Genomic DNA, 15,338 nt, shown 5'->3' with positions numbered 1-15,338 from the left:
CGCCCCCGGCGTTCCCAGCGTGGGTCCAGGTGCCCGGGTTGGGGGAGGGGGCACGCACCGGCCAGGGCAAGGGGAGGGGTTCCTTTTTTCCTCCTAGTGCGGTTCCCCTAGGTTCTCTTGAAGCCCTGAGGTTTGCTATGTACGTCCTGGGGTGGAAGCGGGGGTCGGGGATCCGGGCCGGGGAGCGCGGGTCCCGGGTAGAGGTCCCCAGGCTTCCTGGCCGCCTCTTGCTCCGCGGACAGCGAGCCGCCCGCGCCTCCGGCTGTGGGAGGCGGCGGCCCCGACCCGGCCCCCGGGATTCTCGAAGCGACTTTGCGTAGGTTTGCCGATGTCCAGGCCTCTGGGGCTTGCGAGAGATGTACGCCGACCGCGTAGGTGGATTCGTGAATCTCGACTTCAGCTGTAGCTCTATAGGTTGTGTTTTTTTTTTTTTTTTAATTCTCCAAGATGGCGAACTGCCATTGATTTCTCTCCTTCTCATATGGAGATTCATCGATATACGGTTATCCCCAGTTACGCAACATAGCTCAAAAAAAGGGGTGCTTTTCGGGGGCTTTCAATTATCTGCGAAGACCAGGAGCACACTTCACTTCTCCAAGTCCCTCCCTCTTTAGTGGTGGCAGTAAAGGAACTAATGCAGTTTTATGCTTCACATTGCCTGATTTTCTTGAGACTTGATGGTTTTGAGTTGGTTGCAGTATGTTTGGGGAGTATTTGCCACTAAGCCTCCAGCTTATTATTTTGTCTGTTTCTTTCTGCCCAAGGCTGTTTCTAAAATTATGATAATTGTGTTAAATACGAGACCATTCCTTTAATTTCTTAGCACCACGCTCCCTTCCCATTAAACACCAAAATTCAGGTTCCCTATTACGGGTGCTAATTATTCTTTTACCACTTAACGTGGTTTAAAGTCTAACTTAAGAACTCAGTCCTTGATGGTAGTACTTTAAGGTCTCGTATACCCGCAGTGGACTGCAATTCTTGTAGGGAATTGGCATCTGGTCGTCAACTTTTTTCCTGCAGTCCTCTTGTCTTTGTGTGTGAGTTCCCGCTGTCTGACTAGGAAGATTGCGGGAGTGTGCTTGGAAATGGCTGGGGCCTGCTATGACTCTGCAGTTCTGATGGGGGCGACGCCTTCCTTCTTATTCATGGAATGTTAGAATGCACGTTTTCTCCTTTCCGGTTCTGGTGGCTACCTCAGTTTCTTTCCCAATCTCCCTCCATTTTCTCTGTTTTACTGTTGCCTACCGCAGTGCTGTAGACAGAATCCACTTTGCGTTTGCCCAGAAAGAAAACTGATTACTGAGATGGGAGGGGAAGGGAAGTTGGAAAGAAACAGGAGTCGTGGCTAGAAAAATAGGAGGGAAATATGAATTTGGAAAAGCACTGATGTCCAGGGATTGAAGTCCATATCATCAGATATATTTCTAGTTATTCCAAGCAGAGAAGTGAACAAATCAAAGAACAGGCTTTATTTTGGGAGACTTTGAAGCAACTTGAAATGTGATGAAACATTTACTGTAATGGGACTGAATGTGATAGACCAGCTGTGTTCAAAGAGTTGATAGCTGAATTTTTACCATTATGTGAACACTTTCAGGCACCAGCTGACTTAATACAGTTTATAAATAACTCTTTAAGTTTGCACTTTGTCTAGTGTCAACTATCAACTATTTCGAGTTTCTTTGTATAGACTGGTCTTGGTTAAGAGATGACACCGTTAACTGAAATCGTATCAACTGATGTAAAAGATGTGATTATATAGGATTAAGTAATTATTAAGAAAAGACTGAATCTTGGTTTTACGTTAGTGAAATGTGGCTGTCTGGCATAGCACACAGCCTTTCCTATTAACATCAAGCCCTAAAAGGAATTAACTACAACTTCATTTTTTTTTTTCTTTCTGGTGGGGGACAGCCAATAGAAATAGATATGATTGTAGGAAAAGACCGGGAAGGTTTCTTTACCAACGGTTTGACTCTTGGCGCGAAGAAATGCTCAGTGATCAGAGATAGTCTATACGTCGATGGTGACTGCACAATGGACATCCGGACAAAGAGTCAAGGTGGGGAGCCAACATACAATGTTGCTGTCGGCAGAGCTGGTAGAGGTAAGTAAGGCATTCTTTTGGTTAAAAGTTGCATGCCACATTACAACTTATTAAGCAGTTTCTTTTAACATTTTGAATAAAAGTTAGTCCATAATGGCTCTTAAGGTGGTTTTTGTGAACTGCCCAGCACTATGGAGAAGCACTGCTTTAGTTTTACCTACTCTACAGCATCTACAACCTGCCCTCTTAGATCCTGATTTTGTTCTAAGGTAGAATATTCGTATCAACTCACTTTCAGCTTTATTAAACTTAAAAGTCTCTTAAACTGCTTGGCATGTCAAATGACAATCCTGTGGTGGTTCAGATTGTTAAATTGTTGGAATCACTTGGTTATTTTAGTCCTTTGCAGTTTGTGTTTGACCTTTGGATCTCTTTTCTTTTTTTTCTTGCTTGTATTCTAACCATTTCACTACTCAGCATAAAGAAGTAAAAGTTAACATCAGTTCATTTTTCAGTTAGGAACTTTGCTGGGGAAAAGATAATTAGATGAGGATTTTGGAGTAAGTTGTCCATTCACTGAAATAATTTCAAAAATTGTGTGTCTGAGACTTAGATTTGAAAAGTAGGAAATTACATTTCATTTGTGTACTTGGTCCAAAAATTCAGGTGTCTCCAGACTGTTGTGAGCATTATAGAAACTCTTAATTGTACTAAGTCTCCCTACTTTTTCAAAATAAACTTTTGAAATTGAGGTATATTATGACATCTGATTGATTTACAAATACATTTAAATGGGTTAACGCATACGAATATTTTGTAAATATAGAGTGCTTTTGTAGCTTCACATAGCTGACTTGGCACATCTAATTTTAATAACAGCTCTACTATGTGAGGGGACTTGAAGCTGCCCTGAGTTGTAATTTAATGCTGTGGCTCTACCAGCTCCCTGTGATTATCCTAAAAGTTACTCGTAATTCTGGTGTGAGTTGATGTTTATAAGTATTTATAAGAAAATTAGATGACTTTGAAATAGTGACAAATCTCTTTAAACCTTAGGTGTGCTATATGCTAAAAAGAAGCGTCAAGCACAAGACAAAAAACCAGAATATTTTATACTCTACAGCACTACTGACATCTAGTGGTAGTGAATATAAAATTTGACATACACATATATTTTGGGTTATAGACCTTTGAATTGCATCATACAAGAGCGATTAGAAATCGTAAACCTATTTTTTTTAGACGCAATTAAAAACAAGGCTAGTACAGTGAAGTTATCAGTAAGCAAACACCTTAAATAATTTAATTTGGCCTTTTCTGAATGATACTGAGGATGCTACTTAAAATTTGATCTTCATTTTCCTTTGGAAATAATAGATACATTTAGCCTCTCTGGTAAAACGTAATAGTTTAAACTTGTCAAGCATGTTAAAATTTGGGGAGAGTTTGTAAGTAAAAAACTCCCTAAGTTTATTAAGTTTATATGTTTGGGGCAAGTAATAACATGTACTTGACATAAGCCAGAATTTTTTTGCCCTAAAATAGAAGACAAATGGTCACTTTTTTTTTTTTCCTGTAGTGTAAAGATAGTTGTATAGAACTTTTGCTTGCATTGATTGGGCTTCCAAGATGCATTCAAGTTTACTATTTTCTGTTTAGTATATTACTAGTTTGAAAGTTCTTTTTGGAAACCTGCTTGATTTCAGTGCTTGGCAGTTCATGGAAAACTAACTTAATGTTAACTTATTAATCGGGGTTCTGTCTGCTAAAACTTATGTGACTTTCTTGATTAACACTTCTTTTGAAACACTTTTCTTCTTTCTCTTTCAGTCTTGGTCTTTGTAATGGGAAAAGAAGGGGTCCATGGAGGCGGATTGAATAAGAAGGCATACTCAATGGCAAAATACTTGAGAGACTCTGGGTTCTAGCTGCTAGGCAGACTGTTAAGTATTAGGGGAAAATTGCTCTTAAACTTTCCTAGCTGTAAGCTTAAGTCTTAATTCTGGAAATTTTATTAGCAATGCAGGGTGATGGGGTATGAACCTGTGTCTCCTTTGTATCCCTCTGTTGGTGGGGAAAGGTGTCTTTCTTTCTGCCCTCCCCCCCCAAATAATTCTGTTCACTTTTGTTTTGTTTCCTTGTGTACTCCAGCATTGGTTATAGTCATGGGAAAGGAAGGTGTCCACGGAGGCACACTTAACAAGAAAGCATATGAACTCGCTTTATACCTGAGGAGGTCTGATGTGTAAGCAGCCTCTCCCCATCTACCTAGCAACTGTCTTCATCAACAACCCTAATTATGGTCACAATGCTACCAAACTATACATGGTAGCTAATTTTTCTTTACCTATTTTCTAATGTCATGATTCCTGTTTGCCCAATGGATCATTTGTATGTTAACCACTGTATGTAACCAACCCTTATCTGGCAACATAATTGCAGCACAATAATGATTTGCATGATACCTTGAAATTGGGGGGAGGGGGCATGCCAAGTTGGGCATCACTTTGTCTTAGCAATTAATGGGATATTGATTACTAAAATAAGTTAATATTAAGCAAGGTGCCGGTTGTACAATCTCTGATCAATGTCTTTTCAGCACTTTGAGCATTTACTTGGCTCATTTAGTCTTCCTTTTGTAGCGCATGGTTGGGAGGAAAAAGTGCATGCATCTTTCCTTCACTCTTCTCTTTTTCCCACCCCACCTCCCTTCGCACATAGGCATTTGGTTTGCTTCCATCTTTCTTTATGCAGTGCCTGTTTTTTTTAACCAATTAATATCCCTTTTGTTGGTGAGCTATTGAGAGCTGCAGTAGTTTGCTTTTAGTATTGTTGTTGCACTTGAGACAAACCTTTATTCATAGTGTCTACAGGACATATGAAGAGTGCAATGGCAAAACAAGAGCAAAAAGCACTTCCTCCCATGACTTTACAGTAACCATACTGATTGACTCCCCAGGGACATTCCATCATTGCAATAGCTCAGATTTTTATTCCTGTCTTTTTCTTTGCACACCAGCTCTACTCTTTAGTAAAATTGTAAAAGGCTGCCATTATGGACATTAGGTATCCCAACATAACCATCTGGAGTGTGTCCAGTTTGTTCTTCATAGGACCAATTTTTATTTGCAGCTTGAGTTTTTATATGAAGTTGCATTATTGTGGACTTGGCTGTCTTGTGATGAATTTTTTTCATATGTATTCTGTGCCATACTATTGTTAAAATGAACTGTTGCTATTGTGAGATGGATTTTAACTGACCTATTAAGGGTTTCTTTCGAATGGCACTACTTTAGGGACATTCTAGTATTTGCTTCTATTGTTTGGGCCTTGTGGATAATGTACAGATTTAAAAACAAATCTTGTTGCTGATTTGTCCATTTCTTTCCCTGCACTTTGTTACATCTGGGATACAGTCTAACTCATCTGATTTAATATGCATTTAAAAAAATGCCATAACTATTAAAACACCTTGTTTACAGACAGATGAAATAAATTTATTCCAACCAAATACTCTAGGCTCCTGTTGTTTATATAAATTGTTGGCTTACTGTTAAAAGCTGATTTTTGACAAAGTGGGAATACACAGAATAGGCCAAAGTCTGCTGCAAGCATAAATTTTTTTTTTTTTTTTTGAGACAGAGTCTCACTCTGTCACCCAGGCTGGAATGCAGTGGCACAATTTCGGCTCACTGCAAGCACCGCCTCCCGGGTTCACGCCATTCTCCTGCCTCAGCCTCCTGAGTAGCTGGGACTAGAGGCCACACCGCCACGCCGGCTAATTTTTTGTATTTTTAGTAGAGACGGGGTTTCACCATGTTAGCCAGGATGGTCTTGAACTCCTGATCTCGTGATCTGCCCGCCTCAGCCTCCCAAAGTGCTGGGATTACAGGTGTGAGCCACCGCGCCTGGCCGCAAGCATAAAACTAACAACATTCAGGTGATAGCCGACTTCAAGTAATATTACAGATAAAGTTAGTGCCTGGGAATTTCTTTTTAATGGGCTTTGATCTGTTACAGATAGCTTTTAGTCATTTCAGGCTCATCTTCAGGCGTATGTGAGAAGCAACTGACATCTGCTAGAAAATGAGTATTTTCCTTTTCTTGCTGGTTTCTAGATGTGCAATCTAATAAACAGTAAAGGGAGTACCAAGAAGGGTTTCTGCACTATTGTGGATTTTTCTGTGTTGAAATGTCGTATAGTCAGACTTTAGATTTGGAGGCTGTGTTGGCAGGCTGAAGTCAGCCAGTTGGGGCCCTCCTACATGAGAGCAGAAGACATTCCTTAGGCAGCATATAAGGTAATTGGGATGCTTTTGCACTTTTTGGGTTTGTAGTGACATGTTGACCATGGCTATGTAATAGATTTAATTCCAGAGGCCATAAAATCCCTGATACGTATTGAAGTTTGGTAAATATGTAAATTTAGGGCTATTTAGATAAATCATTATTACCAACAACTGTCAAGCAGATGCTTAGAGCCAGGGGTGCTCAAAAGTTAGTGGGTTTCAATAAAACTGGGGAGCTGGTTATAGGCAGATTATGGACTCTGAGGTTCCATCCTGGAGATGGAGAGTCCATAAGCCCAGGAATCCCTTTTCAGAAACAATCACTGGGTCAGTCTGATTCATTTTAAGTGGTGTTTATGCTACCTTTTGAGAAACAATGGGTTAGGGAATAGGAATTAATCTGTCTTATACTATGCATAATGAAAGTTTTCTTTGGTTGTCAGGCATTGGTTGTGAATATGGTGGTACATACACAGGGATGTAAAAGTATGGAAGATAAAGGATCTGGGGCTATTTTGGTAGTTGGACATAACCTAGAAATTAAAACTGCAATAAAAACCTGGTATCAGTTTCTTGACCTGTTAAGGCCAAAAGATTGGGCAAATGAAAATTTGGTGGTTGAGTTGTGATGATTTGAGATTTTACAATAATACACATTCACACTTCACTTGTAAAGAACTATTAGGGTAATCAATTATAGAAAGCAGTGACCAAAATTCTGAAACTGTTAATGAATTAATCTGTAAGTAGGTGAGGGGGCAGTGTGTATGTGTGTGTGTTCAGAGAGAGGAGGTTGGGGGTAGAAGGTGGTAAAGGGTGACTATATCACTAAAATAGTATATAATGAAACTATTCATTGGCCCTCCATCCACAATTTCATTAGAAAAAAACTTAGGGAAATATATACAGGTATACTTTGCTTTGTACTTAGTTCTAGGAATTTCACATATGGAAATGAAGCTATAGAAATTTGTATACCAGAATGTCCATCACACTGCATTACTTAAGCCATCCAAACTTGGAAAACATCTACAAGGTTCAGCTTTTTAAGGGGTATGGTTTGAATAAATGATTTTAAGTCCACAGGACAAAATAGTCATTGAAGAATGACATGAGAATTCTTACCAATGAATGTTAACGAGATTATAAACGTTACATGACAGTGCACATACATACAGTATTAATATACATGTATTTTACATGTGTATTTCTGAAGGCAGTATAGTTTCCAGGTGACTATATTTTGATTTCTAGTGTTTTAATGTTACTTTTGTAATCAAGAAAATTTTAAATGTTTTTTAAATAGAAATTGGATTTTAATTGCACCTACTGTCCTATTCAAAAAGCTGTACCATGAAATTACAGAACATTTCAAGTGAACTGTTACCTAGTAACAGTCCTAGCCAGTGCTGCTAAATAAGACACTTCGTAGATTTTTTTTTTTACATAAAATTAAAGTAATAATTTAGAATTTCAAAAAAAAAATTTTTTTTTTTTTCCATAAAATCTCCTAACATAAAGGAACTAGGTCCTTGTTCTAAACTTTGGATTAAAAACTAAGGGAGTATAACATCTAATACATACTTATCCATTACTGTGACTTTTTATTATTTTTTTCCCTTTTCCTATTTTAAAATACTGTTTTAGGTTTGATGTTTTTATTTAACAATCAATTATTTTGAAGACTATTACTTATTGCACATTTATGTGCCAGATACTGAGCTCAACATTTTGTCCTCACACCCTCACTTAGGTTAAATGAAAATTATGCAAATGACCAAGCAGGTTTAAAAAGGTTAGGGCCATACAATATGTCCAGTTCCAAACTTTGTTTAACGACCGTGGTAACCTTTGATGTCCTGTTTTTCAGGCCTGTGGTTCTTTAATTTTTTATAAAAAAGGGGAAGAGGGATGAGGTATCAGATAGCTGATGTTGAATTCAACTGTTTATTTTCCAAAGTAGAAATACCTATTTTTTCCTGATTATGAACATTTTTTAAAAGGCAATTCGGAAAGTGAAATTTTCCCTCGATACACCATAATTTACAACAGGGTACCAAAATGTACACTGTTTATTTTTGGAGTAATTTTGGCAGCAGTCTAAACAACTTTTTGGAGATTACCTAACTGCATGTGAATGGTCAGTTACTTTGCATAAAATTCTAAGGTGATGTGATTTCTCTGACCTCAATCATTATCCCTTTATAGGATATATATAAATAAGACTAATATGGTAAGTAAATGGTAGAACAGACATTTACTGGATCTTAAAGTGGAAAACATGTTTATTAACATTCAAACTCCCCTCATACAAGGCCATATAAAAATCCTTAGCATTTTGATTATACATTAGTCTACATTTTCTACATAGTTACAATGATGTATAATATAATTTAGCTTTTCATAATACAGTGTTTCAATACATCATTAGTTCTGTTAAACATAAGTCACTTACTTTCAAATCCAATACTTGAACAATTTCCTCTGTACATAGTTTAGCAGGGCTAATTAGCATAAGATGCTGTTTATTAAGAGGTATATGATCTGAGTATTAATAGTTGCTGAAGTTTGGTATTTTTATGCAGCATTTTCTTTTTGCTTTGATAACACCACAAAACCCTTAAGGACACTGAAAATTAATAAGTAAAGTTCAGAAACATAAGCTGCTGAATCAGATCTCTACATAACACTATAGTAATTAAAACGTTAAAAAAAAAAGTGTTGAAATCTGCACTAGTATAGACCGCTCCTGTCAGGATAAGACTGCTTTGGAACAGAAAGGGAAAATACAGCTTTGAGTTTCTTTGTGCTGACAGGAGGAGGAAAGGCTGAGTTACCTTGTTGCCTCTCCCTAATGATTGGCAGGTCAGGTAAATGCCAGAACATATTCCAACTCAACAACTCTAGGTAACTTTATGGAGGTGGAAGCTGGGTTAGTTCATGCTAGGTGGCTGCAGCACTGACCTCATGTATAAAACACAAAACATTTAAATACTGTGATCTAGGTCTTAATTGCAAGCTATACTGAGGATTTTTTTTTTTTTTTTTATGTTTTGGCTATACTTTCAAAAGAAGAGCTGAATTGATGCTTGAGTTACAGCACCAGTCTATTATTAGTGAATGAAGTACACTCTTGCAGATAAATACCAGATCAAAAGTCCTGTTTCAGTAATTTGATTAAACTGTAGAATACTAAAAATAAGTTATTTCTACAGAAATCTTTGAAAGGAGCAAAAAATCAAATCACAGTATATTACCTAAACATTTTAAAGGGAAATAAACCATCTTCTGAAAGTCAAACAGTATTTGCTATGTTGTAATCCCGTTCACCATTAGGCTGCAGCTGGACCACGACATCATGTTCATTAATTTCATTTTCTGCATCACTACTGTCGGTATCTTCATTGTCATCTTCCTCATAGTCTGAAGATTCTGTCATGTTCTGATGTGAGCGGGATTCCGACAAAGCCCCAAATGACTGGGCACTGACAGAAGCTAAAGGTCTAAGTAAAGGGGTATGTTCTGTCACTTCATTTTCTTCTTGACTACTATCTGTGTCAGAGTCCGAATCACCTTGAGAAGGAACAACTTTTTGCTTGCACACTGGACAGGTTTTTTTGGTTTTAGTTAGCCAAGGGTCTACACACTTGCAGTGATAAGCTGTTGAAGCAAAATATACATCTTTAATTAGTATGCTGTGGTTGATACTTTTATATTTAATCTCTTGCCATATTCAGTTTTCTGTATGTATTACGTAGGGATGGGAAGAAAGTTTATAAATTCTTTTTTTTGAGACAGAGTCTGGCTCTGTCTCCCAGGCTGGAGTGCAGTGGTGCGATCTCCATTCACTGCAAGCTCCACCTCCCAGGTTCATGCCATTTTCCTGCCTCAGCCTCCCGAGTAGCTGGGACTACAGGCGCCCGCCACCACGCCCAGCTAATTTTTTGTATTTTTAGTAGAGACAGGGTTTCACTGATAGCCAGGATGGTCTTGATCTCCTGACCTGGTGATCCGCCTGCCTCAGCCTCCCAAAGTGCTGGGATTACGGGCATGAGCCACTGTAACCGGCCTGAAAGTTTATACATTTTTATAAATACACCTCCATCCTTGAATGAGACCACTAACTAGTACAGGGCCTGGCATACGGTGTGTCAATAACTATTTTCCATCTCTTCCCCTGGAATATGGAACCTAAATATAAATTACTATATGTAAATTCAAAGCAGTATGTAATTACTCATACCATGGGAACAGGGAAGGATTCTGAGTTTGTCTCCATCTTCATACTCATCCAAACAAATGGCACATACATCATACTCATCTCCTGAAAACAGAAAATACGTAGAGAACTATTTTTTCGCCTTTCAAACTTTTCAAGTTAGTCCTCAGTCAGTTATTGCCTTTTGATGTATTTATCTTTGAATGATGCCTTTTGCATCAGACTCAAGGATCTGCTTATCCAAGTCGTAGGACCTGAAGTTTCAATTTAAGTAATTCACATTTTACCTAAACTAGATAGTTTAAAATGGATGACAAATTTGTTTACGTTATCTTTGCAAAATATTTTAATAAGAATCATAATTACATCAGTGTTTTACCTAACCAAATGCTAGTTTTGAAATATTTAATGCCAGAAAAATTTCACTACTAAAATTTTCAAACTCAGTCTTAAATAAAAATGGAAATATGAGAACATACTCAAATGTTTAACTATATTAGCAAATAAAAACAGATTCGAAATGAGTCACACTGGGCTTCAAATCTCCAACATTTACCACGTTCTGTGGGGCTTGGCAAGTTGCTTAGCCTTTGCCATCCAGTTCTTTATCAGTAAAAAGATTAACTTACCTTACAGTTTATAAGGATGAAATGAAATGATACGACCAAAGGGCCAGACACATAGGTATTCAATAAAGGGTATACTATTAATATTGCCATTTTAATTGTCTTACTGTAGAATTTATCAGTTTTATAATCATAGAAATTTATTAATTCATAGCTCTTTTTGGAGTTTCAGTGTCGTTTTCTAAGTCTTTAAAGGCGCTAGCAGTTTTTTAAATGCAGCAGCTTTTTCAGTTAATAGTGGCTTAGACACCACTGTGAGTGCTTGAAAGCACTTTTGTGAGTTTTTTTCCACTATATGCATATGTTGGATAAAAACTTGTAAAACTTTTAGGGAACAAAAGACAGTTAAATTCATTACCTATCCCACATGGGGGGGTAACAACCTTGGAAGACATATCAGAAATAAAACCATTATCTGGATGGATAGTCTGGATGAACATGACACATAAAAAAGGTGCTGATAGTTCTTCTGAAACAATCACTTTAATGTCCTAGTCATTTAAAACACATTCAGGAGGAGCCCAAAATAGAAAGCTTTAATGAAAATTATTAATTTTTGTCCATTACCTTGAATTTGGTTACTATAGTATTTAAATTACATTCTGTAACAAATGCATGTGTACATACGTTAGAACCTTGTGTGTGGAATTTGGTGAGACTTACTAGACTCAACTATTACAAGACTAAAGGACCTCTGATATATCTGTAATTATTATTTTTATTTATAATTACATAGATCCACTTACATGGACTTTGGGGACAGCTATGCAATTCAATCATGACTGATTTCTCATACAAATCAAACTTTGAATCACATCACCTTGTGAAAATGCCTATTAAAAACAAAACAGTTAATGTAGCTGAACAGGAACTGACTGTGACTCAAAGCTGTGCCAAGGCTCCAAGGCTCATTTTATTGAGGTAGGGAGATCAGCCTGTATTATCCATGTGAGCTCAATGTGATCACAAGGGTTTTGAAAAGGGGAAGAAGGAGGGAGGAAAGTTCAGAGTCGGGGCGATGTGGCTACAGGTGAATGGTCAGGGAGATGCAACTACCGGCTTTGAAGATAGGGGGAAGAAGGGTCACAAGCCAAGGAATGTAAGTGCCCTCCAGAAGCTAGAAAAGGTAAGAAAATGGATTCTTCCCTGGAAGCTCCAGAAAGGAACACAGTCCTGCTGACACCTTGGTTTTGGCCCCGTGAGACCTGTGTCAAACTTCTAAGCTATAGATAATATATTTTTGTTGTTTTACGGCACTAAGCTTGTGATGATTTGTTATCAAAGAAATAGGAAACTAGTAGAGGTATATTTGTCTGGGTTATCTTTAAATGTATGGACTTGATGCTTTGGAGTCACTGAGCTTTCTTATCAATCCTTTGAATTGTTCCAAGTAGTAGATTTATATTAATATCCCATGTTTTATTGCCATAGCACTTACTTTGAAGATGACAGGTCAAGATTCCAAGGTACAGTTTGTGATCATGGACCAAACTGGAGCTTAGTGCTCTGTAGAAAATTAACCTTTATGGCCTTGGACTTGTGATGAAGTGGTAAAGCACCTATTAGAATGCCTGGGGTTCCCATCCTGGTCCTTTTATTTATTAGCTATGTAACCTTCTGTAAAACACTTACCTTTATGTTTCAGTTTTCTCAAAGGCAAAACACAAATATTAACATAATTATATATTAGGGTTGTTGTGAAGATTAAAAGAGATAATGCAGGTAGAGTAATTTACATGGTGTTTCACACATACAGTAACTCTTAACCAGTTTTTACCTAGTGAAACTAGCTGATAGGCATACTTGCTTATCACATGGTAGAAGACTGTGGCTAGGAGGCTATTCTCTAACCAACCTTATGGTTTTATCCCACCAGATGATCAGCTGCATGCTTACAAAAGGCTAGTGGCAGTGGTCATTGAATCTGTTTGTTTTACTTAGGGTAATTATGTAATTTAGTTAAATATTCAGCAGTCAATAAAGTGTGAGTGTAAAAGACTTCTGGTTTTATTTGAAAGCTAGGTTGAATGCATTAGAAACACTTAAAAAAAAAAAGCTAGTTGTTCGCCTCAACCCATCCCCAGCCAAAAATCAGTTAAACTGGGTATGGGTAAGAAAACTAAAAGACTGGACAAATGTAAAAAGCAAGGATTAAAGCAGAATCCAGTTTTACCCCATTTAAAAATACTTGAAACTAAAAATGGTAGAAAATGCTTCATGTACCATGGCAATTTGGAAATCCAGCCAGTGGATTCATACTCAAAAGGCTGTGGTCCAACATCAATTGTTGATTGGATTTATAATTACATTTAAAATAGAAATTAAAGGCATTTATCTATTTTTATGATTTATAAGATTTTAAACATTACCTACTGGCTCTGGTAGTATAAGATAAAAGGGCTATAACAAGTGCTTAATAAGTGTTAGTTTTGTTACTATTAGTACCATGCTAGAAAATTCTGTTGCTTAGTTTGGTTCTGAACGGGATGATTTTGCTCCCCAAGGACATCTGGTGTTATCTGGAGACATTTTTGGCTTTCATAACTGAGAGTTGCGGCTGGCATCTTGTGGACCAGGGATGGTGCTAAACATCCTATAATGTCCTGCACAGCCCCCAACCAAAGTATCCCATCTAAATGTCAGTGCTGCTGAGGTGAGAAACCCTCATAGAAACCCCTGCAGGCTAACAAAACTTTGCTAATTCACTATTGGATAAGATGTCAAAAGTTGTGGAAGAAATCAGATTCATGTCTGTTATATGAAACAATAGAGGACCACTTTTGTCTGGAATGTTTTTGGCACTGCTGTAGAATAAAGTTTCAGAAAAATTTCATGAAGTTACTTTTAAAGTAAATCTCATCAGTCTGGGAATGTTAAAACATGTAGCCGGACAGAACTTAGAATGTCTCCTCTCTAAACTGTTCATCCATGATTTTTCCCCATTTCAAGGCCAAAACTTTGGCTCATCAGATACAGAAAAGCACTGACCCTTCATAACAAGACTCACACAAAGACCTAGACAGCCAAGGCAGAGGCATGAACTGAATATCAGGCCTAGGCATATCTTTGATGCTGCTTTTCCTTAGAGCCTTCATACAATCTGTCACCAGATCCTGGAACCTTTTATCTGCAAAACATATCCTGAATCTTTCCCCTTCTCTCCATTGCCTTGATTATTCTGGTCTAATCTTCTAGATTATGCTAAGAGCCTCCTCTCTGGTCTCCCATCTATTCCTGCCCCATGTAGTTTTCAGCAGCTAGAGTGATCTTTTAAAAATGAAATATCACATCATGTCATTCTAATTTAAATGGCTCCCCTGAGAATAAAATTTGACCTCCTTATTATGGCCTTCATATAGCTATATATGATCTGATCCCCCTACCCCGCCATCCTGTCTCATCTCATACCAGTCCACCCTTCATTCATGCTGCATCCTTGTGGCCTTCTTTCAGTCTTTGAATAAATACGAAAGTAAGTTAGATGGGGACCTGAATTTGGCCAGGCTGTACCAAAAACATTTGGACATAAAATTAAATTTAGAAAGAGAAATTACCATTTCTAAACAAGGCTTAAAACTGAGCTAGTTAAAATAGTCACAGTGGAGACAAATTGATACAGAATTGTTCAATTCTATACCAAACTAGTCCAGGTATCAAGTAAACCAAGAATAGGTTTCCTCAAAATAAAAGGTAAAAGAGATTGAAGATTCAGGGTTAAATACATATAGATGTCACTAGTGATACTGACTTTACATATGTATTATAAATAATCTGCCTAGGGATGATGCATCATTAGAGCCATGAGTTGCCACTTACACACTGCTTCTGCCAGTGAAGAAAACAATAGCAGCTTTTTTTTTCTTAGTATTGATTTCTTTTTAATTGCCCTGTAGTCCAAGTGTGTGTTTGGTATGAATAGCAGCTTTTTTTCTAGCAAATAAGAAATAAATGAATCTTATTTTTTATTCTTCTTTTCCTTATACCAGTTCTCAAGAAATCAACAAAATACAACAGGACGAAATATTTTAAAGCCAAATTTGCCTGAGAACTCTTTCTGATTATTTCCAAACCCTGGGCAAAGGAACTAGTATTTATTATTACGGTTAGATTAAAAGCTGTTAAAATGTAGTTATAAAAAAAGAAGTCTTTAATAG

At 37.5% G+C, this 15,338-nt stretch overlaps 2 protein-coding genes across 3 annotated transcripts in view; one reads left to right on the top strand and one right to left on the bottom strand.

The window, feature by feature from the left end:
• Window positions 1–1,711: 1,711 nt before the first annotated feature.
• Window positions 1,712–5,563, top strand: PFN2 (profilin 2). Its single transcript, XM_011959086.1, has 3 exons — window positions 1,712–1,744; window positions 1,918–2,110; window positions 4,202–5,563. The coding sequence occupies exons 1-3, from the start codon at window positions 1,712–1,714 to the stop codon at window positions 4,297–4,299; spliced, it is 324 nt and encodes a 107-aa protein (XP_011814476.1). The 3' UTR covers window positions 4,300–5,563.
• A 3,037-nt stretch (window positions 5,564–8,600) lies between these two features.
• RNF13 (ring finger protein 13) overlaps window positions 8,601–15,338 on the bottom strand; it is a 172,228-nt gene continuing 165,490 nt past the window's right edge. For both annotated transcript variants that reach the window (XM_011958945.1, XM_011958944.1), the window contains 2 exons: window positions 10,583–10,663; window positions 8,601–9,999 (listed from right to left, as the gene is read on the bottom strand). In XM_011958945.1, coding sequence (XP_011814335.1) covers window positions 9,635–9,999; window positions 10,583–10,663 — 446 coding nt within the window. In that variant the 3' untranslated portion in view covers window positions 8,601–9,634. The remainder of the gene's footprint in view (window positions 10,000–10,582; window positions 10,664–15,338) is intronic.

The sequence above is a fragment of the Colobus angolensis genome, unplaced genomic scaffold, assembly GCF_000951035.1.
Source record: "Colobus angolensis palliatus isolate OR3802 unplaced genomic scaffold, Cang.pa_1.0 Scaffold48, whole genome shotgun sequence".
In the NCBI taxonomy this organism is placed as follows: Eukaryota; Metazoa; Chordata; class Mammalia; order Primates; family Cercopithecidae; genus Colobus; species Colobus angolensis.
This window is presented reverse-complemented; position numbering and strand designations above follow the sequence as displayed.